Source organism: Vombatus ursinus, unplaced genomic scaffold (genome assembly GCF_900497805.2).
Source record: "Vombatus ursinus unplaced genomic scaffold, bare-nosed wombat genome assembly UNPS02014863.1, whole genome shotgun sequence".
In the NCBI taxonomy this organism is placed as follows: Eukaryota; Metazoa; Chordata; class Mammalia; order Diprotodontia; family Vombatidae; genus Vombatus; species Vombatus ursinus.
In genome coordinates, this window is record NW_020954641.1 from 24603261 (window position 1) to 24628507 (window position 25247).

The 25247-nt window shown below is 41.7% G+C and overlaps 1 protein-coding gene across 1 annotated transcript in view; it reads right to left on the bottom strand.

Annotated features, from left to right (window-relative positions):
• CYFIP2 (cytoplasmic FMR1 interacting protein 2) overlaps positions 1-25247 on the bottom strand; it is a 137483-nt gene that overhangs the window by 60704 nt on the left and 51532 nt on the right. The window contains exons 12-21 of the mRNA XM_027841713.1: positions 24375-24494; positions 24151-24276; positions 19664-19830; positions 18919-19066; positions 15134-15287; positions 13368-13524; positions 11959-12055; positions 8376-8452; positions 6945-7053; positions 3063-3182 (exon numbers count right to left, since the gene is read on the bottom strand). Coding sequence (XP_027697514.1) covers positions 3063-3182; positions 6945-7053; positions 8376-8452; positions 11959-12055; positions 13368-13524; positions 15134-15287; positions 18919-19066; positions 19664-19830; positions 24151-24276; positions 24375-24494 — 1275 coding nt within the window. The remainder of the gene's footprint in view (positions 1-3062; positions 3183-6944; positions 7054-8375; positions 8453-11958; positions 12056-13367; positions 13525-15133; positions 15288-18918; positions 19067-19663; positions 19831-24150; positions 24277-24374; positions 24495-25247) is intronic.

Below are 25247 nucleotides of genomic sequence, written 5' to 3' on the forward strand. Positions count from 1 at the left end.
ACTTAACAATGTGCTATTAATGCCTGGTTAATTACATAAGTGTTTATTCGCTTCTTTAACATTTACTATCTCCTTTAGTTCTACAAATAACTCTGTGATGTAGGTGGTGTTGTTCAGTTGTTTCAGTTGTGTCTGACTCTTTGTGATCCTGTTTGGGGTTTTCTTGGGAAAGATATACTAAAGCAGTTTGTCATTTCTTTCTCTGGCTTATTTTATAAATGAGGAAACTGAGGCAAAACTGGGTTATGTGACTTGCCCAGGGTCACACAGCTAATAAGTGACTGAGTCCAGATTTAAACTCAGGAAGATGAGTCTCCCTAACTTCAGGCCCAGGACTCTATCCATTCTGCCACCTCGTTGCCTCATGAAGTAGGTACTATAAGGAATTGGTACAGATTTGAGATTTCATCAGTGGAGGGAAATCTTATCATAGAAACTCTCTCCACCAATGAAGATCTTATTTGATCCTCACAACAACCCTGGGAGGTAGATGCAATTATTAGCCCCATTTGACAGATGAGGAAACTGAGGCAAACAGAGGTCAAGTGACTTGTTCAGAATCACATAGCTAGTAAATGTCTGAGGCCACATTTGAACTCAGGTCTTCCTAATTCCAATCCAGCACTCTATCCAATGTGCCATGTAGCTGCCTGTATGTCTGAAAGGCTACCATGTGAATGGTCCTAGACGTTAAACTAGGAACAGGATAGAAGTTAAAGATGTAGGCTCAATATATGGGAAAGCTTCCTAAAAATTAGAGCTATCCCAAACTGGAAAGTGCTGCCTTAGGAAGTAATGAGCTCCCTCTCCTAAGAGTTCTTGAAGGAAAGTCTGGATGCACACTCATTGAATATGTTACAGAGGGAATTACCGTTCAGGCACCATTGGACTACATGGCTTCAGAGGGTCTTTCTAGCTCCAGGATTCTGGGAGGTTAAACCAGATGGTCTCTAAGTTCTATTCCTGCAAAAATACTGACTCAAAAACCTATTAAAGGCCTCCTGTGTTCAGAGCACTGTTCCCTGTCCTGAGGAAGCCTGTTTCTGCCCTCCTGAAGTTTGCAGTCTAGTAGGAAAGTATGAAATATACCTATGTAACTATAATACAAAATGAAACATGAAAAGTGCTTGAGATGCACAAACCAAGGGTTCTTTAAGGCCTAAGGGGAGAAGACTAAGCCCCGACTCTAACATTCTATTATTCCCAGCACTCATTAGGTATCACGTTTCTAAAGCAGAAAGCAATGAGGCAGTTACCCTTCTTGGATTGTGGCTATGTAGCACCAAAATCTTCTCTCTCCTAATCAACATGAGCTAAGGCCACCCTGACCCAGCAAACAGAGCACTGCCTTGGGGTTACTGTACTGGGTTTTCAGAAAAAGGTGCTCTCTGGAGGCCATCTTTTTTTGTGTGATCAAAACCAGCCCCTTTTAAATTTACCAGCAAAGAGCACATTTTTCATTATGAGGAAAGAGGAGAGACCATTCTGGTCTCTGAGTTGGTCAAAGTGAACTCCTATGAAACACAAACTAACGTTACACTTTTCTGATGTGGTCTGGGGCCACCGCAATGTGCCAACTGACCGCTTTCATTGTGAAAAGCTGGCAAAAATTCACCACAAAGAGAAAAGCTTCCATTTCCCTCTCAGGTCCTATTGAAACAAAATGCTTCCCACAGCTCTCACTTTACGTTTGCCACCTAAGTCTATTTTAAATTCTGGGACATTCAAAGACATATAGAATGTCAGAGTTGGAAAGGACCTTAAACATAGAATGGAAATTGTGCTCACTTTGGATGACCCGAATTCAAATTCCATTGCTGCCATTTACCACCCGTGTGACCTTGGGCGAATCAGTCACTTAACCTCCCTAGGCCTCAGTTTTCTCATATATAAAATAATTGGGTTGGACTAAATGGCTTCTAAGGTCTCCCTCAGTTCCAGATCTATGATCCGTCATCAGAATTGGAATCAGAATACAGAATGTAAGAACTGAAAGAAACATTAGAACATAAAATATAATTTGTTTCGTTGTTCAATTGTTTAGTCATGTCTGACTCTTTGTGACCCCATAGACTCTGTTCATAGGATTTTCTTGGCAAAGATACTGGAGTGGTTTGCCATTTCCATTTCCAGTGGATCATCTTGTTGGATCACCTTTTGTTAGGTAAACAGAGGTTTAAATGACTTGCCCAGGGTCACACAGTTAGGAAATGTCTGAGGTTGTATTTGAAGTCAGGTCTTTCCGACTTTAGGCCCAATGCTCTATCCACTGAGGCACCAGCTGCCTCAAAATATAATTATGCAGCTGAAAAAGAACTTAAGAAATTCATTTAGTGTAATCCTCTCATTTTAGAGATGTGGAAACTGACACTCAGAGGGGAGAGGATCCGAACAATGCCCTTCAATATTTGTGTCACAGCCCAGAGCACATATCAAGCCCTAGATAGCTTCCACTCTAGTGCTCTTTCCTCTATGTCACCCTCAGAGAAATGCTGAGAAGAGAGGGGTCCAGGATAGGGCAGTCATGTTTGTGTTTCGTCCTCCAACCTTCCAGTAATACCTGTTCCTGCATTTTATTCTTAGCGTCTGGGGGAATAAGCAGCTATGCCTGTGAGTCAGGAACAGAACTCATTCCTGGAGAATGTCAAAGAGTTGGCAAAATGATTTTCTCTGCTTTTGTTTCTGATTAGAGAGCATAGGATCGTAGATTTAGAGTGGGAACGGACTTTAGAAGTCACTGAGTCCAACCCTCTCTTTATAAAATGAGAACAGGAATAGAAAGGTTACATGATTTGCCTAACATCATACAGCCAGTCATTGTCTGAGGCAGGATTTGAATCCAGGTCTTCTCTTCCTGATTCTAAGGCCAAAACTCTATCTACTAATACCATGTTTCCTCTCAATTTTGCTCCATTGAGGATGGGAAAAAATAAGAGATCCATTTCTCTTCACAGGAAAGCCACTCTATAAACTGTAACTAGTCGCTTCCTTCTTTGGTCCCCAAAACTCAAGGGCCAGTTCTGAGTCTAGACTCTCGGAGTTCCCGGTCCCCATTCTCTTACCACAATAGAGGTGAGGTCCTCACTCTCAAAGCGGCTGATGGCTTGGTCTAAGGATTTATACATTGCAGCAGAGATGCGCTGGGTAATGAGCCTGTTTAGGTCGATTGACCTACCAAGCAGCTGTGGAGAAAGAGAGACGTTATTTAACATTCACGCAGGCAGTGGAGAAAATGCTAACGGCAGGCTTGGGGCAGGGATTCTGGGCACTGACTCAGGTGCCTTTTTTCAATTTGGATCCTAAATTTAGCCTCTCTATTTCTCCTGTACCTCCTCACCTTCCCTCCCCTACCCCCACATCCCAACAAACCATCTCAGAGTCACTGCAGAGCAGCAAGTACCTTAACTGTGACCTACTTCTTCTACATAGCTACTGCTGTCATATCACAGAGGTGCATTTTAGTGCCAGTGGCATGAAGGAAAGGTTTATTTCAGGAATGCAAAATATAGCAGAAGTGGAAATTTCCCCAGTGCATAGACATGGATATTATCACACATGCGCTATATAATAATGAACACTTCATTGGAAAAGTCTAGTATGCATTGATAGCATTTCATTATATGCCATTACCACCATCATCATTATTACTGTTACTTAAATTTTTTATCCCTCTCTCCCTACAGGGAAAAAAAGGTGCTGACAGTAACCTCTTGTAGCAAATGAGCTGTATTACATTCTCTTAGAGCCATCTTGTGGATCATTATGGCTGTTTCCAGAACTGAATTCAACGTATCAGCTTTTGGGAAAGTGGGATCACATCTAATTGAACACATTCAACAATCATTTATTAAGCACTTCTCAGGTGTCAAGTGTCCAGGCAATAGCACAGTGTTGGGCTAGGAGTTGGGGAAACCTGGGTTCAAGTCTCACCTGTGATACTTATTTGCTGTATGACCCTGGGCAAGTCACTTAACCCCCTTGTACCTTACGCAACTCTTTAAGACTTATATACTAAGTCAAAGAGGGGTTGTGATCTGTGACCTACCTAAGTTGAGAGAGTTTCCATACCAGAAATTCCCTACATTAATGAATTCACAGATGGCTCCAACCTACCTTTCCAGCCTTATTACACATTACTCCACTTCACACAATCTTTGGTATAACCAAACTGCCTTTTTTGTTGTTCCTCACACCTGAAACTCTATCTCCTGTCTCCACATCTTAGCACTAGTTGTCCCCAATGCCTGGAATGCACTCCCTCACTTGCACCTCTAGTTTCCTTCAAGGTCCAGCTCAAGCCTTTCCTCATACCCAAGGCCTTTTTTTTATCCCCTCAACAGCTACTGCACCACCTTCCCCCATTATCATGTACATATTCATTAATTTTTGTATGTACTCTTTATAAACTTAGAGTTATTTAGGTTATCTCATCCAGTAGAATGTAAGCTCCCTGAGGGAAGTTCTGTTTATACCCAGTATCTAGCAGTACATAGTAGGCACTTAATAAATGTTAGCTGATTGATTGACAGGTATATATGAGAGGTGCTGTGTTGGGCACATGGGCCACACAAAGATGAATGCTAAAGAATGCTAAAGCTTTCTTTCAGGGTCTTTTGGACCCTGCAGTCTGTTGAAATGACAGAATGTTCATAGTTACAAAGACTTCTTTTCATATCCTTTTAATTTCTCTGAGGGATCAATATTCATGGGATCAAAGATGTTGAGCTGAAAGAGATCTCAGAGTTCAAGTTCAGCTCCCTCACTTTACACATGAGGAGACTGAAGCTGGGAAAAGCAAAATGACTTGCTTAAAGTTACCTACCAAGCAGAGCCAGGATTCAAACTCAGATCCTCTCACTTCCAACTCAGCACTCTCTGTTACTATGTCATGGTGGTGGTGAGTATACACACACACACACACACACACATATGAATACTATAAGTATATAATATATATAGAAATATATACCCTACTATGAGTAAGGGTATGCTGGAGCCAGCTCTAGCTAGGTTATCTCTGATTGTTCAATTTTTAGTGTGAACATTTAAACTTTAGAAATCAGCAAACACTACACGTCAGGAATTGATTTATTGTTTTGTTGATTGTCTAGACTTAAGAAAGTGTTAATAATACAAATTAAACCCAAAAGTGTGTGTGCATACATTCCCCCCCCCCCAAGAATCTGGCTGTATAACATTTCCTAGCACATCCCTATATTGCTCTATAAGTTTTGCTAGACTGAGCTCAACAGGGGTGCAGTAAAAGGGTCAGGGAATGAAGTCATCACCAGACTGGAGGCATCAGCAGCAGCATCATCATCATGATAAACCTTTATATAGCACTTTAAGGCTTCCAAAGTGCTTTGCATCCATTATCTATTTAAGCCCCACAATACCCCTGATTATTGTATCTACCACCTCCTTTTGATCTTTGGGACCTTTGGAACTCAGCCTTGATTGTGACATTACTTCTCTCCTCTCTGAGAAATCACTGGGCAAGGCAGGACTGTGCACAGACCGTGTAATTAGCCCAGTGAGCTAAGCGCTCCAGGGTCATTTAGCTGACAGCTTGTCACACAGTGGGGTCCCCAAAAGTAGGATATGAAGTCTCCATAGTCTATCTAGGTTCTGACTGCCCTAATCATATTAAAACCTTTCACTGGGGAAGTCTTCATGCTGAGCTCCCAGAACTATTTCCTCGACATTAAGAATCAAATATGAGAATGTGGAATATAAATTTTTACCTTTGGATTATTTGGGTATCCTACACGTCAGAGACTCTCCCCTACCCCCTTCAAAAGTTAAAGATCTGATCAAGGATGGAATCTCCTACTTACAAATGGTAGACATGGGTAAGAAGAGAGGTACTTAAATTTACGTAGGTAATGAATAAAATGTTGATAATTTGACCAATCAACAAACATTAATTAATTACTATGTGCCAGGGACTGCGCAAAGAGCTGGTGATACAAAAACAAAAATGATACAGTTCTTTCTATCAAGGATCTTATCATTTAGCCAGGGGAGATGATATTTACCTATATGGGAAATAGCTACTAGACAGACAGCAATTGATTTTGGGGGGTGGGTGCTAGTAGCTGGGGGGTTAGGAAAGGCTTCATGTAAAAGGTGGCACTTCAGCTGAGCTTTGAGGGAAACTAAAGATTCTAAGAGATAAAGGTAAAGACTGCATTTTGGTGGGGGACACATAGAAAGGGCCACAGTGGATAGCAGCTTAGGGACAGTAGGGAATGCAGGAAAAAATAAACTTATATAAAGCCTACTATGTGCTAGCACTTTTATAAATATTAAGTGCTTTCATAAAAACTATCTCATTTGATCCATTCAACAACCCTGAGAGGTTGTTGTTTTATTGTTTTAGTTATGTCTGACTCTCTGTGACTCCATTTGGGGTTTTCTTGGCAAAGATACTGGAGTGGTTTGCTATTTTCTTCTCCAGCTTGTTTTACAGATGAGGAACCCTGGGAAGTAGGTGCTATTATTTTCTCCTTTTCACAGTTGAGGACACTGAGGCAAACAGAGGTTAAAGTGACTTGCCCAGGGTCACACAGCTAGTAAATGTCTGAGGCTGGATTTGAATTTAGGTTTTACTGATTTCCTGACCAGTCTTCTAACCACTGGGCCACCCACTGCCTCTAGTGAGAGGAGAGATCTATAGCAGCCAATAGCTACACAAGGTGGACCCAGGGGAGGAAGAGTAATCACTCAGGCTAGTTTTAATATATAGTGAGAAATACAACTTCTTATCATATATGAAATACTATAGATGTTTTACATCCTTCAGTGCTCTAAGGCTGGGAGAAGTGGGGGCTGATTTGGTTTCTTGACCCACCTTTGACAGATCACATGATTGCTTTGGCCCATCCACCCATCTCTGAAGGGGTTTTGGGGGTTCCTTGGTTATTGGTTCTGTCCCATCTTACCTGAACATGTCTCTGTTTCAGTAGCGTTTCATAGCGGTTAGATGGTGGATATGGAATAATGACTCCATAATTCTTGCATTCTGCTCTAAAACGTTTATCCAATAGTACACTGGATAGGGAAAAAAAATAAATAAGACCAATGAACATAACCATCCTCAGATTCGTCAGTTATATTTGTTCAGAAGATCTATGTTATCAAAGAGTTTTCCTGAATGCTTTTCAGTGTTCATTTCTACCCTAGGTGACAGAAAGTGGGGTGAGGAGTCAAAGTGTCTGTTTCCTGGTCACGTCCTTTCCTCTCTTTTCATCATATATAGATAAACAAGTTTATATAAGAGATGTACTATATTCTTGAATGGGAATTTTGCAAGAAAATAAAATTTGGGTAAATGTAAGCATATGTCAAACCTGTCAGAGCAGTTCACCATCTAAAGCAGTGGTTCTCTAAGGGCGTATACAGCTGTGGCAGGAAATTTTGGATGTTCTACTATTGCACATAAGGGGAAATTTATAAATAATTTCATTTAACACAAATTTCACTAACTCAATTTTTATAGTATAATATTTTCAAAATAAACAAACTTGCCTATTTTACATAGTAACCTCAATACGCATCAGACTCTACAAAAATAGCTACTGTGCATGTCTGAGTGTCCTAATTCTGCTGTGATGCTGCCAACTCAAATGTCCTTAGGCAAAGACTCCTCACAGTAAAGGCTCCTGTGACATAAGCAAAAATATCATGACCTGAAGTAATATCACAGGGAATCCTCTTAAAATAAGAAAAATCATTTTATAATGTAAATAATCACTTCCTAATTCATTTGGTTTACAAATTCAGATTTTCTCAGATTAGGTTTTCTTAAAGTGGGCCATAGCTATGCTTAAGGCCCTTTCTGATAATCATACTGAGTCTGATAAGGAGTGACAGACTGGAGTATGAGTCAGATATTCTCATAATAGCATCGGAACTAATTAGAATGACCTTCTGAATTTGGATTGAGGTTCTAATGGTGAGATCATGGACAGCACATCTCTTTTTTTAGAGAAGCAGGAGACTAAACCCTTGGCCATGGGGACTATCGATTTTTACCTCCGGATTATCTGGGTATCTTTCACCTCAGAGACTCCTCTTAACCCTCTAAACTTAAAGGTCTGATTATGGATTAAATTTCCCATTTACAAATGATCAATATGGGTAACAAGAAAGTTATTTTGAACTTATGCAGGTGATGAATAAAATGTTGATAGTTTGATCAGTCAATAAGTATTAATTACCATGTGCCAGGTACTGTGCAAAGAGCTGGAGAAGGAAAAACAAAAAATGATACAGTGCTTTCCATCAAGGATCTTATAGTTGAGCTAAGGGAGACTGGAGTGGAGTTTTTAGAGGTGATATCACTCACCACTCCATCCAGGGGATTCTCATACCTGCCAGCCATCGCTTTGTAGTAGGCAAAGATCTGATCCGCTAATTTATACACAAACTGATCGAAACATAGATTGACCTGATGAAGAGAAAGCAGAAGGTGTTATTGGCATCTCTTTATCACTATTTCTTGAATTTACAAAATGGAAGAGAAACAACTTATGTGCTCTTCAATGCTAACTTGGCCCACAGTAAGAGCTGGGGTGGCTGAAGGAAACAAAGTTCTAGACTGAGCGAGGAGGCCTGGAGTCATATTTCACCTCTGATACATACTAGGTGTGTGATCCTAGACAAGTCACTTCAATCTCTGAGCCTCAGTTTCCTCATCTGTAAAATGGGAATGGTAATATTTGCACTATTTGCCTTATAGGGTTGTTGTGAAGAAAGCATTTTCCAACTATTAAAATGCTATGGAAACACGATGAATTAACATTATTATTATTTTACAGGTGAAAGCCCAGGCCCTTCTTCTCTATGGACCTCCAGCTTGTCCTCAGAAAATGACAAAGTTGTTTAGTCACCAAACCATTGAACTCTTCACAGAAGCAAGAGCACAAATGCTAATATGTTATCAATCAATCAACAAAACACATATTAAGTGCCTGTTATGTGCCATGGACTCAGAATGCAAAGACAAAAATGAACAATTCTCTGCCCTCAAGAAGCTTGCATCAGTGGTAGAAACAAAAGGATCAGGGGTGGAATGGGGAGGGGCAATATCTCTCATAGATTTATCTTCATATCCTGTAATGAATGGCATGGGACTCTGTCTCAATCCTAACCTCTTTCATTTATTGCTGCACTGGTGTGTTTTCATTTCCCATCTCACTTGGGATATGCTTTCCAATCTCTAGCACAGAACTGTTGGGGTGACTATTTTTACCCCTCTGGCTTCTGAACTTTTTTCCCCCATCATATCTGTTGTTTTAACCAGCTTTCCACATTCTTTCAAACAATCATAGGATCTCAGAATTAAAAAGAACCTTAGATCTCATCATGTCTAAATTGAACCTAAAAAACAATTCCCTCTACGACACTTCTGACAAGTGATCTTCCACTTGAAAACCTCTGGTGATGGGGACTGTGCTATCTTATGAGGCATTCCACTTCACATTAGGGCAGATCTGATCATTAGGAAGTTTTTCCTTCCATCTAGACAAAATGGATCTCTCTGCAACTTCCCTTTGCTCTCTGGGGCAAAGTAAAACATGTCTAAATGTTTTTGTTTTTGTCTTTCATGATAGCCCTTCAAATACTTGCAGAAAATCATCATGTCCTACCTACATCTTCTTTTCTCCAGGTTAAATATTCCCAGTGCCTTCAACCAATCCTCATATGGTATGGTAAGCCTCTATGACACATTGTTTAGGTATTGATGGCTTAGAATAAGTGTAAATAGCAACTGTTTTCTATTCTGGCCAGAAACTCTGAGGGTCTTTCCTACCCAGATAGATTTCTTTGGGTTTGTAAATTGGGCCATTTTTTGTCTCAATTCTTACCTAGCCCTTAGTCATTGAATGGGTCAGGCCTCAGACAAACTGAGACCTGGGAAAGATCTTAATTTAAAAAGGTCAAGGTCACCCATTGCATCCTAGGCCATTGCTAGTTGTCCTGATCTTTGCCTTGCCACTGGACTTCATGACTCTGGGGGAGAGAGCTAGGCTCACTTTGTGCAGCTCTGTCTAATTCAGATCCAACTGAACTAAGTCAAGACATCATGTTCATGAGAACGAAGGATAAACAACAACAACATATGGAATGATCTATAGTCTCTTCACCAGCCTTAATGCCTCACTCTGAACATGCTCCAGCTTGTCTATATCTTTCCTGGAACGTGGTGTCCAGTACAGAACACAAAGTTAAAACATTCTATCTCCTAACACACATAGAAAACCTTTATTACACTGCCATGTTCCAGCATGAATAAAGGTTCACATCAGACACAGAAGGTCAACCATTTAACAAAGGCAGGAGCCATAAATGGCCCCAGGCTGGGGACATAAAAGAGATGTGGATGAGGATAGCTCTGGGTGCGAGAACAATTATAAAGGAAACGGGTTATATTTAACTGTTCTATCCTGCATTCTTTTGTCACCAAATCCTCAGTTCTGGAAGACCCAATTCTTTGTTGAAACTTCTTTACTTCTGACAGAACTTTTGTATCACTACAATTACCTATAAAACAGAATAAGCAGTAGGGACATCCACCTCCCCATTTCACTTAGGTGTTTTTTGTTCAACTGGTTTGGTTTTGCTTCCTTTGGTGGTAGTTTGCTGAAGAATAAAGTATCTAAAATCAGAAAAGGGTGTCCAAGCATTAATGAATCATCTGCTATTGACAAAGACCTATGCTAGGTACTGGAGAAACAGAGATGAAATAAGACACAGTTCTTGCCCTCAGGAAGCTTACAATGACCAAGATTCAGTAAATTCAGTTTGAGTTTGATGCCATGTTCCTCAAAGCCTCATCATGCCCAGGATCTGTGGCACCCAACTTGGGTTGGCGTCCATAACGATTTTGGTGTGCATGCCACCCCAGGGCACAGGGCAGAGTTTGGGAAGAGGCTGGCATTCTTGTTCATTTTCCCCCTGAAACATACAAGCTTTTGCTTCACAACACACTGCGGGAGTAGCCCCCACTGCTTCCTCAATCATGACCCCTTCATTGATTGATATTGCAAAGTGTTTTTCTAATCCATTGTCTCATTCGATCCCCCGGACAGCTTTTCAGGTGTGGTAGGGCAGGATAGGGATGATCACTTATTCTTTATAGGTAGTAAAACAGAGACACAGGAAGTGCCTCAAACTAAAGGTAGGTTGGTTTGTTTGGGGTGGTGGCAGCTATTTTGTGTGATAGCTGTTTTTGTTGCAATTGTTTGGACAGGTGATTTCACCCATGTACTGAACTCCCAGTATGGAAACTTCTTATCAGCAACTCATATGTAAATGAGTCTTAGGTAGTTACCTGGGGCATTGAAAGGTTAAGTGCTTTGGTTACCCATGGTCTCATAGCCAGTATGTATCAGAGGTAGAACCTGAATCTCATAAGTGGCTCCCTCTCTGCTCCATCATATTGCCTCCCTGACCCAAGATGACCTAGACATAAATGTCACTTTGTTAAATCAATCCTTCCCAAACAGTTGTTGGAAATGCTTTATTAATTTAATTTTTTTTATTATTAAAAACTTGACAGACATGAGCAAACATGAATATTCCCTTATACAAAGAACCAAAAAAGAGGATTGTGTTGGATATTATGAATCTCTATTATATATAGCTTGAAATTTTTAAAAAGAGGATATTAAATTTAGCTCAGTGGTTCCAACATTGCCTTGCTTATCTCTGTCTTCTTCTGAGGTTCCTTCTATTCTCCTTTACATATTTTTTTTTGTTTGTTTTTCAGTGAGGCAATCAGGGTTAAGAGACTTGCCCAGGGTCACACAGCTAGTCCTTTACATATTTTCTAAGATGTTTCATGCTGGCACATCTTTAAAGGTGGCTGTCTCTGTATTCAAGACTAGAGATCTCTTTGTCAGTTATAAAGCAGGGGAGAGGCAGAAATGTGAGGTGATGCTTGGCCCTTACCTCGGCTTCAATCTCATCATACAGGAACTGCTTTTTGAACTTCGTCAAGGCATAATATGCACTGTCATTGTAGAGATCCAAAGGATACAGCACATACCTTAGAGGACAAACAAAGGCTATTAATTGTTAGCTCTGAAAATGATCTTCATCACAATGCAGGATTTTTGGACTCCCATGGGGAACAAAAAGAATGAGCAGAATTTGGGAATTTATTAAGGCTTGATGTACCATATATACTTGGACCCAAGATTTGTTGTTGTTCAGTTGTTTTCAGTTGTGTGTGACTCTTTGTGACCCCATTTGGGGTTTTCTTGGCAGAGATACTGGAATGGTTCACCATTTCCTTTTCCAGCTCATTTTATAGATGAGGAAACCGAGGCAAACCAGGTTAAGTGACTTACTCAGGGTCACATACCTAGGAAATGTCTGAGGCCACATTTGAATTCAAGGTAGCTGTTTAGAATTAGGAAAGAACAGTGCTCACTCTTTTATTTCTGTGTAGTATCCCTGAGAGTCAGTGTGATATAATGGATAGAGAGAACTAACCTTGTAGAGAAGAAGGCCTGGGTTTGAGTTTCACTTCTAATACACATACTAGCTACTTGAACATAGCCAGGTAACTAAACCTCTTAGTGCTCCAGACATCTGTCTAAGATTAAAAATGCCCATAGTCTTGAATGAATTATTATTTTTTATCCCACTGAGGCAGGTAAGTACTTAAGATTTATGAATACAGAAACCAAAAGGTTAGGTCAGCTAGGACAATAAGTTTAAGGCCCTAATTAAATTAGTCTGCAAAAAAATCAGGCAGCAGATAGGAATGTTGACAAACATATAGCCCCATATGTTCCCTAGAGATCATTTCTTCTCAAGACTGCAATGCTTACTGTCATCAGACCTGACCATTATGAGTGTGGGTAAGAGTGTAAATGAGACAGCTAGGTGATACAGTAGATGGAGTGCCGGACCTGGAGTCAGAAATACCTGAGTTCAAATCTGGCCTCAGATACTTACTAGCTGTGTGACCCTGGGCAAGTCACTTAACCCTGTTTGCCTCAGTTTTCTCATCTGCAAAAAAAAATGAGCTGGAGAAGAAAATGGCAAACCACTCCAGTATCTTTGCTAAGAAAACCCTAAATGGGATAACAAAGAGTTGGACACAACTAAAATGACTGAACAACAAGAAGAGTGTAAACAGGTAGACCTTTTCAATCTATTTACCAAGCTGATTCAAATGACTAATGTTTGGGCTAATGCCTAGTCTGAGTTTCTTTTGGGCAGGCACGCGGCTTCTTCTCCAGTTTCCCCAGTGGGTTTATGGCAAGCACTTGGCCCTGGGAGGACCAGACCCCTTAGCAGCCATCTCCCTTGCAAGCCTCCCCATGAACCCCAGCTCTGCCTCTTCTTACTCCATCATGGAAGGTTCTTTGGTTTCCAGGATATGGTCTGTTAAAATCCAGGGCATGGACATCTCGATAGGAAACTGGATTCGGCGGCCCATTGTTAATTCCAGGAAGAATTCTCGGAACCAAAGCTGGGAGAGGTCACAGCACTGCTGCAGGGCTTCTAAAGGCACAAGTATGAGAAGGGACAATTAGTCATCACATAGAGGGACAATGTCAAGATGTCTGTATCAGGGGGAACCACAGTCCAGTGTGTTCCTTTGGGATTTGGTGCAGGTGGCCTAAAAGGAGATCACAGACTGATCTCACAGGGCTACTGCCAGGCTCAAATGAATTCATGCAAATCATGAACGTCTATAATAGTGTCAGTTAATCATCATCACCACCACTGATATTGTTTTTGGGTTAATGCCTTTGCAGACCATGGTAGCCATCAGTTTGCTGAAGATGTAAAGGACAAAAATGTTGGTGAAAATATTGGATAATAAATATTACGTGGTAGAGTAATCTTATCCAACTCTATTTCTTGTTACCCTAAAATAAAATCTCTGTTCACACCAGAAGGATCTCTTTAGTGCCTCTCTTGCCTCAAATTCATGTTGACCCCTTGATGTCTCTCTCTCACCCGAAAAGTTTCTTCTCTAATTTCTAACATAAATTCTATTCTTAGGGAAGCTAGGTGGCACAGTGGATAGAGTGATGGGCCTCGAGTCAAAAGGACCTGAGTTCAAATCTGGCCTCAGATACTTCCTAGCTGTGTGACTCTGGGCAAGTCACTTAACTCTGATTGCCTCCAAAAAAATTCTATTCTTGTTTCAAGTCGTTGCTCAAGTCCCAACACTTATGATATGTAAAATGTACCTTGGTGTTTATTATATTTGTGAAAAGGTAAGCTCCTTATAGGTAGGGATTATTTCATTCTTTGTATTTGTTTCCTTCATACTTAGTACAGCACCTTGAATGTAATAGGTACTTAATAAATGCTTGACTAGCTGATTGCTTTGTCCTGTGTATTCATCTAGTGCTTCCAGTAGACTTCAGATCAGATATTATAGTTATTTTGTATTCCCCATAGTGCCTAGCATAGTACTGGGTACATAGAAGGAGCTTAAGAAATACCATCAGACTGATTGATCAGCCTGTCTATAGAATCACAATCTACACTAGCTTGCTTTTGGAAAATAAAATTTTGTGCTAACTTCAGAGGGCAATGAAGGCCATGACTGAGTCTTAGAGCAATCCTGATTGTATGAATCATTTAGGATTTCTTTAAAGTTGCACATGGCATCATGTTGAACATAACCCTGGGGTCCCACTCTTCCTTCATCTCATCCTGTCCACCCAAGACAAAACCCAACCTACAGAGAGGAAATGGAAGATGAGAAAACTGGTAGAAATACCTTGGGATCCTGCCTTGCTGTAAGCTAAGTATTACTAATTAATGGATCTTAAGTAGCTAACTTGACAGATGTGGTAATAATAAGAAGAAAGTTATGTTAGTCTTATTCCCTGAGGACATGGAGGCTTATGTCCATTCCTTCCTCGAGGATTATGAGCCAAGCCAGCCACAAACATCTGCTGAAAGCAATTCTGCTAAATCAGGAAGAAAAGAAGCCAGACAGATCCCAGTTTCCCTAACCTCCCAAATCACACCATAAATATGCTCCATGGGGAACTGAGTAATTACAGGAACAAAAGAAGTTCAATCAGACTAGAATAGTCTTACCCTCGCCCCACCCTCTTCTAATTTGGAATTTGGAATCAAGGCTCACCACTGATGTTGAGCAGATGAGTAAAGAAGAAGGATTGCTTGTGGAATTCCTCAATGGCAAGAACAATTGGTCCATCAAGGCTACTCCTCAAGGTCTTCTTGGAGCCACTTTTGTCTGCGATGAGGGACTCCAGCATGGTCCTCACCATGTATAGCTTGAAAGGACAAAAAGACACTATAGAGTTAGGGGATGGGCACTTTTATCCTAATAATACCCAAAGTAGTAATACTGCTAGTAATACCCAATTACTACACATGATAAGATGGCATCTGAATCATCAGCAAAAGATCTGATCACATTCAGTCTACTTTTAGTGTCGTGTTTTCTACTCAATTTTAATTCTTTGAGACAAATAGTCATCTATATGTGGTGTGGAAGTATATTCAAAACATCCTTTTTAATTCAACTGAAAATATGAAGAAATAGTATTCCTCCAGCCTAAAACCCTTTCTAGAATTTTCCCTTTAGGAAAATATGGAACAAAAACATGGAGGCTTCAGAAAGATGGAGTAAGGATGGTAAACAAATTTAGAACAAAAAAAAAATACACTTTTTTTTTTCTATTTAAGATAATTGTTTCATTCTGAAGGGATGAGGGTATTAATCCCAGGGAGGTCCTCTTTAACCACTCTAGGAGAACATTTGAGGATAGTGATCCAAGAAGGAACTAAGTAGTTACTGAGGGACTATTCTATTTGATACAGTACAGCATTAACCCGAAACTGTATTTTAACATACTGTGACCTTTTCCTCATTCGAGATTCCTATAAATGTGGCTTCAAATTATCTTGGGGTATAGAGAGATGTCTAAGGGCACAGGAAGACAATGTCAGTTTGGACATTTCTCTCTAAGCTAGAAATGCTTGAATTTAGAATAATGTAAATAAAAATAGTTCCTGGCAGAATTCTGCCTGATGCATATAGTACAATATTTGTATTAATTTTTTTCTCCAACAATTTATATGGAGGTAGTAATACTTGCCCTAGAGCCAGCTTGGTGGCTCAGTGGATACAGCGCTGGGCCTGGAGTCAGGAAGACCTGAGTTCAAATGCAGCCTCAGATACTTACTAGTTATGTGAACCTGGACAAGTCACTTAACTTCTACTTGCCTTAATCCACTGGAGAAGAAAATGGCAAACCACTCCAGTAACTGTGCCAAGAAACCCCATAGATACTGATGGTCCACAGGGTCACAAAGAGTCAGACACGAATGAACAACAACAGCACAATCTTTCCCCCATTGTAGGGGGCTGACTGTAACCACCTATCGATTGCATGCTTTAAAATCTAGCCAATGCACTCTCTTTCTTTTTTCTGTGAGGTTTCGGAAACTGAGCCAAGGAATATACTGACAAGGAACATTTACTTGCTGAAGGCTGTTTTATTGATGCACACAGGAACTAATATGCCATATCCTCCTGACGCCACCCAAGAGATCCAGCACTCCCTAAGTCTAAGTACATCCCTAAGATGCCCAGCAGCATGGATTTACTGGAACTCATTAGCAATAGTGAGGTTGCCTAAACAAACTTTCAAGACTCAAGCCTCTATGCTGTGATGGTCCCAAAGAAATTTGCTGCTGTAAGCCTTGGATCCATCAGAGCACAAGGAGATAGCCCAATAAAAATAATTATTACAAGACTGTTGAAATTGTTACTGCCTGTGGAGGCAATGCCAGGGATACAATAAATAGGACAAGACAGAGTCACTCAAATGTCTCATCTCAACAGCAGCCTGTCCCATAGTGCTGGCTCTCCCAGGACTCCCCTAAACACCTCTGCTTGCTGGAATCTATGCTTAACAGCCCTCTCCCTAACCATGCCACATAATGAGAATAACCCTATAATAAAGGGTTTTTGAGTCATGATCCTCTTTGGCAGTCTGGTGAAGCCTATGCACCACTTCTCGGAATATTTTTTTAATTCGCAAATGAAGGAAATACTAGATTTCTGTTAGGGGTTAGTGAAAATAGAGGCAGTTTTTCATCGACCCTTTGAAATCTACCCATGAATCCCTTGAGGATCTGCGGACCCCAGGTTAAGAACCCTTGCTATAATATAAATGACTACAAAGTAGCAACGTGCAAATGCTTACCTAAGAAATGCTCTGTGATTTATGGATGTTGTTGTTGAGAAGAGATGGAAGCCAGCATGGGGTTGAGTAGCATTGAAGACAAATGCTCGTAGACCTCTCCTATTCCCCACTACTCACAACTTTTTCTTAATAATAATAATAGCTAATATTTATGTAGTGCTTACTATGTCCCAAGTATTATACTAAGTGATTCCCAAATATTATCTCATTTAATCCTCACAACAACCCTGGAAAGTAGGTGCTATTATTATCCTCATTTTGCAGATGAGGAAACTGAGGCAAACAAAGGTTAAGTGACTTGCCTAAGTCACTTCTCTTTTATTTCCCCTCTTCATCTATCTCTTGATATCTCCCTCATTTTTCTCTAGCATCTTTTCTTACTCTATTTTTCTTCTCCTTTTATCTTTCCCTCCTACTTGTCTCTCAGGGCTGCCAGTAGTATAGAGGCACTCAGCTTAATGCCCTAAGGCATTCAGCACTGAGACAGTCTTTGAGCCCTGATATAAAACATAAGTACTTGGAGGTGGCCATGGTATAGAGGATTGATCACTGGGCTTGGGGTCAGGAGACCAGGGTTTGAGCCTTGCTTCTGCCATTAACTAGCTATGTGTCTTGGGCAAGTCATATCATCTCTCAGAAACTCTATAAAATGATGTCAGATGTGTCAGATGCTCTCTGGGGCTCCTTCTAGTTCTAAAATCCCATTATACTAAGTAAAATACTTCCCTTTTACCTAGGGGGACACCAGGAAGAAAAAAATGTCTCAATGAATTCTTTTTCCTGTGACCCTTTTGGAAAACAGTCTTTCTCAGATTCCCAAGAGTTCTTTGGGATCGTACCCCCACCCCATCTGCCCCTCAGGCTATGGGAAATTATACCCATTTGTTTATGAGAGTGGGTTCTCACAAAGATCCTATTTCTTTTTGTTCCCCTGTTATTTACCTGACTATCCTATTCCAATTAAAAATTTTGTTATCAGGAAAGAGGGTGAAGAGGAGAGGTTCTTTCAAGCAATAAATTGTGTTGCACAGAAAGCAGACAAATAGGTGTCAATTAGTCTGAGAGACATGAAGACAAGGGGAATTACATGGAAGTAATGATACTCAAGTTTTGAGAAGAGATAGGGAGACTAGCTATTTGATTTGTGAAATTGGCCAACTTCTTTCTTCTCTCTGGGCCTCAGTTTCCCCATCTGTATAACGAGGATGGATTGGATAACCTCTAAGGTCCCTTTCAGAGAATCTATGATTCTATGACGCTGAGATAATTCTACAAAGTTCAAAGGAGTTCTTTAGACTGACCAAAGCTACCGTTACAATTGATACTACTACATCTGAATAGAGAGAAATGATAACAAGCGTAGATAGAATAATACACCTTACACCTATATGGTATTTTGTACTTTTTATACTTTTCAAAGAGTTTTCATGTATATTACCTCACTTGTACCATACAAAAACCCTGTAAGGCAGGTGAGAAATCATCATAGTATCACTTCTCTGTCACAGATAAGGAGAAAGAGGCATGGAAATTTTAGGTGACTTGCCCAAAATCACACAACCAATTTGTGTCATATCTGAAACTAGAACTCTGGTCTCCTAAAGCACAATCCAGTGCTCTTTCCACTACAGCAGTACAAGGTGGTAAGACAAGACCCAAACTATGATGGGCTGTGCCTGGTGCCCCTTACCTGAGTGCTAGAGGGCCCAACAGCTCGCCGTGGAACCTTGATGTCAAAGCCACCCTTCGGGTCCTTTTCCCCTCTCAGGCAAGGGTCATTGGGTGGTTCTCGACCTCCCTCCCAGTCGCAGATTGTTTTCCGAATAGCCTGTAGGACACTGGAGCAGGAAGAGATATGAAATCAGACCCAGTTTTCCAAGAGAGGAAATTAATCTAAACTCATGTGGAGGGAAACAACTCGAGTGGGAGATCATAGGGTCACAGAAATAAAACTAGAAGGAGCTTTAGAAGGCACCTAGTCCAGGCCCCTCATTTTACAGATGAGGAAACTGAGGTCCAAGGTGACAAAGGTAGACAGTATCAGGGGCAGGATTTGCACCCAAGTCCTCTGATTCCAGAATTCTTTCCTCTATCACAGAGATTGGACCAGTTAAGGTGCCTACAGCTTGGGTATTTTTTTTTTTCATTTTGGACAGAAGGGAAATCTCTCTTTTCAGGCCTTTCTGGCTCAGCTCCTTCCTCCATTACCTGGACTGTGCTAAAGAGGATGGCCCAGCTTCCATAGAAGGAACCACACCTGATTTGTCCAAGCATTGCAGCACAAGGGAATTTGGTAAGGAATCAAGATGGTGTGCTAATGAAGGGTATTCTGCCCAGAATTTCCCCTCTGGGTCACAGTAAGCCTTTGACCACTAGGAATCTCATGGGAAAGGGAGAGCCCAGGTCTCTGTTTTAGCATTGATGTCATCACTAACCTGATGAGGACATTCTTCTTCTTCCTCACAGCCTGCCTCAGGGGCTCTCTCAGGGTCACCTGGGCAAAGTCCTGCAGGGCAGCATAGATAGTGTTCCTGATGGCCTGGTTAAAGACACTCTCCATTCTGCCCATGAGCACCTGTAGACCTTTGATCATAGCAATCACCTGCGCCAAGAACAAATTTAAGAATCAATCACACCTAGCCTTCCTAGAGCACATTCATTTGCCTTTGATTAGAATCATCAGGTAAAGTGAGAAGGGACATTGAATCAAGTTCAATCCTCTCATTTTACAGATGAAAAACTGAGGTATTGGGAAGTTGAGTGACTTGTCCAAGGTCATACAAGTAGTAAAATGGCACAGCTGGTATTCCAACCCAGATCCTTTGACTCTAAGACCAAAGTGTCATATGGCATTTTTTTTTCTGGTCAGTCCCATAATTTCATTTGTGTAGTGAAATCCTAGTGAGGAAACTCTCTCTACCAGTGTAAAATCAGAAACCGTTTTGCAACTTAAGAGTTTTGGAGACTTGCCTAGAACCCTAAGAGGTAATGTGACGTGCCCACAGTCACACAGTTACTATATGTCAGACACAGGACTTGAACCCAGGTCTTCTGGGCTCAGAAGCTGGTCCTCTATCTATTCCACTACAATGCCTCTCCGGGGCACTCTGAAGTGACAAAACAGTGAACATCCTACTTTCCTGATTCTGAACAGCAAGCCTGGGCCAAAGCATAGCACAGCAGACCTGGATCGAGCCCTAAATTGCGCTCATTCTTTGTGTGTCCTAAGGGAGCCCCCAAATCCTTCTGAGTCATGACAGAAAGTCATTTTCAGAGCTAACAGTCTTTGTTTGTTTCCCTCGGGCTGTGCTGTATTCCTTGTGTCTCTACAATGACAGCTGCTGCCCCACATTCATTTTCCAGAGCACTTTCTAACCATTATATCCTTGAGGTCAGTAGGACAAGGATTATTACAATTCTATTTTCACTTATTAATTTTTTTTTGTTTTAAGGAGAACAGAAGGGAGTGAGAGAAAGAAGGTCAAGTGCACAACCAAGGTCACACAATGAGTTAGTAAAGCTGAGCTTTGTCTGCTGGGTGACAAAAATAATTTCCACTTACACAGGGAATTAATGGTAACAAAGCTCCTTCCTAACAATGATCTGTTATGTGTCCCTTCTCTCAATAGAGAGACAGGGGACAACGGAGGAGGAATATGGCAAACGCAATCAGTCGAGGTCTCTGTGTCCATTGGTCTTCCTTAAATATTTTTCTTTGTTACAAGAAGGTGGGTGTGGCAGGGGGAAGAGGTTAAAGGGAAATGGCTGTAAAACAATATGCTGCCCACTTTCTCACTGTAAAGAGGTGAGGAGCTACCAAATCAGAATAGTGTGTACATCGACAGACAAAAAAGGGTTTTGGTCAATTGTTTTTGTCATGTAAGAAGGTTCAATGGGAGAGGGGGCAGGGGAAGGAAATGAATGTGATTTAAAAATAAAAATGATTAATTAAACATTTTTAAAGACATCAGTACAACTGGAAAAAAAAAAGGAAGACCTCTAATCATAGGCTGGTGTTGTTGTTTGTCCTTTGTTCTTAAAGAGGACCAATGACATCAGGAAGGTGATGCCATTACTTGCAAGTGAATTGGATTTAAGTGAGGGAGGGCTGTGCAAAGTCACCAGCCTCATTTTCTCCTCTGGAGCCATCTGGCTCCAGATTAGGATGACTGGAGATGGCCTTTTTAAGCTAGCATCTTTCCTAGGTATCAGTTTCACTGAAGCAGTGCCCATTCAGTGATTAAAGCTAGGTAAGAAATGAGGCAGAGAGGGAGCTAGGTGGCGCAGTGGATAGAGCACCAGCCCTGGAGTCAGGAGGACCTGGGTTCAAATCCAGCCTCAGACACATAACACTTACTAGCTATATGACCCTGGGCAAGTCACTTAACCCCACTGCCTAACGTGCCCCCCCCAAAAAAAGAAATGATGCAGAGAATGACCTCTTTTACCTTGTAAAAAAAATTATAGGCACATAATGAAGGGAAGAGGGGAGGAAGGAGAGAGAAGAGAGTACCATTCCATCTCAACCATCTCAACCCATGCAGTTCATCAAAACTAAGAAAGGGTTCAAAGGGCTGGAAGGATTTCAACTAAGCCTTGAAGGAAAGGCAGACTTTAGTAAAGAGAGGAGGGCATATCAGGAAGCTGGAGAAGCAAAAGTAGGGAGGTGGGAATATACATGGCAGTTTTGGGAAGAGTTAGGAGCTAGCCTGGCTAAAGTGGATGGTGTGTATAGTGGGGATAAGTTGAAACAATTGACCGGCACCTAGTTGTATGACCTTAAGTCACTTCATGCCTCGGTTTCCCCATCTGTGAAAGGGGTTGTACTAGATCAGGGCTTCTTAAACTTTTTCCACTCCCAACCCTTTTGTGTTTTGGCAGCGGTCCTTGGTGTTTCATGGCCTGAGGTCACAGTGAAGTGTGATGCAACATGGGCAAGTGCTGCCAGAAACCCCTTGGATTCATTATGTGTTTGATTTTGATTAATTTTTGGTCGTTGTGCATTCAGAAACCTTTTCCTGTTGCCAAATTTTTCGAAATCCCATAAGCGGTCAAGACCCATGGTTTAAGAAGCACCGTACTAGGTGACTTCTCAAGCCTTTTTTACTTCTAACACTCTGGAAATTCTCTCTCTGTGTCTATCTCTCTTTCTTGGTGCCCTAGTTAATTCTCAAAGACTGTGAGTTACAGACAATTTCTCAGTCTACATTAATTGAGAGAGTCCCTACACAGAGGGACTGTGCCTAGATTGGTGAAATCACAGATGTGGTGCATATATCCCTGAGTCCCTGAGCCTCTCAAAAGTGCACACTCTTCTGCTTTGGTCAGGACCTGTGATTTCATCTGGGTAGAGAACTCCTGATAAGGTGGATCAGAACATCGTCAATTTAGACCTGAAAGGGATGTTAGAAATCACCTAGTTCAAACCCAGCAAGGTGACACAGAGTGCCAGGCCTGATGTCTGGAAGATCTGAGTTCAAATCTGGCCTCAGACACTTACTAGCTGTATGATCTCAAGCAAGTCACTTAACCCTGTTTGTCTCAATTTCCTCATCTGTAAAATGAACTGGAAAAGGAAATGGCAAACCACTCTAATATCTTTGCCGAGAAAACACCAAATGAGGTCATCAAACTTTGTACATGACAGTCGGAGCCCCTCTTTTTTAGATAAAGAATTGGGGCCCAAGAGAAGCTGTGACTTGCCTAAGGGCCCTCCACAGGTAGAGTAAATGGCAGTGCCAGGATTTGAACCCAGGTCCTCAGATTCCAAATCCAGCCTTCTGTCCACTGTATCAGCATGCAGTCCTGCAGATTATAGTTTTAGAGAGGTGCCTGGAGTTCTGAGAACTCAAGTGACTTGTCCAGGGTCACGCTGCCAGTGTTTCTGGGGGAGACTTAAACTCTACTAATCCTTACTCAGGTGTCAGCTCTCTATTCTCCATCTCATGGGGCCTCAATGTAGACCTCAGTGGGGTCTACAAGTGTGTTTCCCTGCAGAAAGCATTGTGGTCCAGTGGACACATCACTGGCTTTAGCGTCAAATGCCTTGGGTTTGAATCCCAGCTTAACTATTTATTGCCTACAGGACCTCGGACAAGACACTAAAGTCTTTGGGCCTCGGTTTCCTCATTTGCAAAATGATGGGCAATCTTGAAGGATCCTTCCAGCTCTAAAGTCCGTGACACCAAGAGCCCATACCTGTGGTAAGCAAGATCTTGAATTAAATGATGATCCCTTGGTTAGAATGGGCTGCATTAAATTTCTAAATCTCCAAACATGAGGCCAGAGGCTGCCACACCCCAGACGAACCAGTTCAGCTACAGCTAAGCCTATTCAGCTAAGTACAGTCAGTATTCATAAAGACTTGTTGGTGATTGATTAATTCTGATGGAATGAGAAGAGAGGGTGATTCTACAACCATCTCCTCCAACTCTCTGCCCCCCCACCCCCAGGGGCTCCTACAGCTGCCTCGATGGATGCAAAGGAAGGCAGCATTTAGGAGCCACCTGGCTCTCCTGTGGACCCCAGCATCACCTCCAGCTCTAAGACTGGATAATGTCATCACTTTGTTGTTCTCAATCCTTTGTGCCTCAAGGTAGTGAGTTTCAGATCCTTGCCTAGGAACAACTTTTGTTCCCAGGAAGGACCATAAAAGGACAATAGGGACACTAGGAGTGGGGAGAGGAAGGAGAAAGGTGTACCTTGAGGGCAAAAGATAGGAAAAGAAGGTTAATAAGTAATCTTTGGAGATTACCACCATGTGCAAATGAGAGATAAAACCCAAAAGGTAGGTTGAGGCCATCCAGTGAAGGCCATAGGGTGCCGCTAACAGAAACTATATTTAGGGCCTTAGCCTAAATGCACCATTCTACACCTTCCTGTCAACCACGATCAGCGGGGAGTAGAGAAGTGAGATGCTCACCTCCACAAAGGCAAACTTCTCCTCACTAGTGTAGTTGTAGCGGGTGGCTCTCTCATACTCTTCCGCTGTGCCGGGGCAGTCCTTGTTGCAGAACTTGTCCGTAGGATGGACCAGCTTCCAGGAGTACTGGGGAGGGGAAGACCAAAGATGAACACTGGGCTGTTTATAAAGGCTGGATGGGAGGGAGACGCTGTGCACCTGGGATTGGAGTCGAGGTCACTTACCACCTCCATGACATGGGCACTCCACTTGGAGAGCAGCTGAAGCCCCCGTAAAGCCAGATCAAAGAGCTCCCTGTACTCTTCATCTGACTTCTGGCTGTCTAATCCAGAACCAGTCACCACCTGGAGAACATCACCCAACAAGGTGGTCAGACCAATCTGCACATTCATTCCTCCCATCCCAGCCCTGGGCTCTGCTCTTGCTTCTAGCTCAGGTCTCTTTCCTAAGGAAACAAGCCTTTTCATTCATTTCTACTTGCCTCAAGGATAAACAGGGAAAGCATCTGGACCGATGGTGTAGGGAACACTCAGGTGAGGAAACTTCCTCTACCAATGCATCTTCTCTGCAATCTATAATCTGAGAGAGTTGCCTAAAGCAATGAGAAGTGAATGCCTTGCCAGGATCACACAGCTAGTGTGTGTCAAAGGCAGGACTTGAACCCAGATCTTCTTGGTCAATTCTCTATCCACTAGGCTATCCTGATTCTTAGCTTGCACGGCGCTACTGTTGAATGTCACTAACCCATTATAGAATCATAGAAAGATAGAATAATAGACCCAGAATTCTAAGGAACCTTATGGGACATCTAGCCCAGCCATACCCTCCTCCATACAATCTTTTACTTTCTTACATTATCTTTTCATTCCTTCACTTAGACTGCCCTTCCCCCTTCTCTAGCCTATCAAAATCTTATCCATCCTTTAAGGGCCAATTCAACCCCCACACCTCTGTCAAACCTTCTATAACCACTCAGCCCAAAGTGATCTTTTCATCCCCTGACCTTCAACACGACTTATATGTTCCCTTGCCTTGGTTTTTTTTTTAACGTGCTTTATCTCCTCAGACAAAATTATATATAAGTTTTTTTGGGGCAG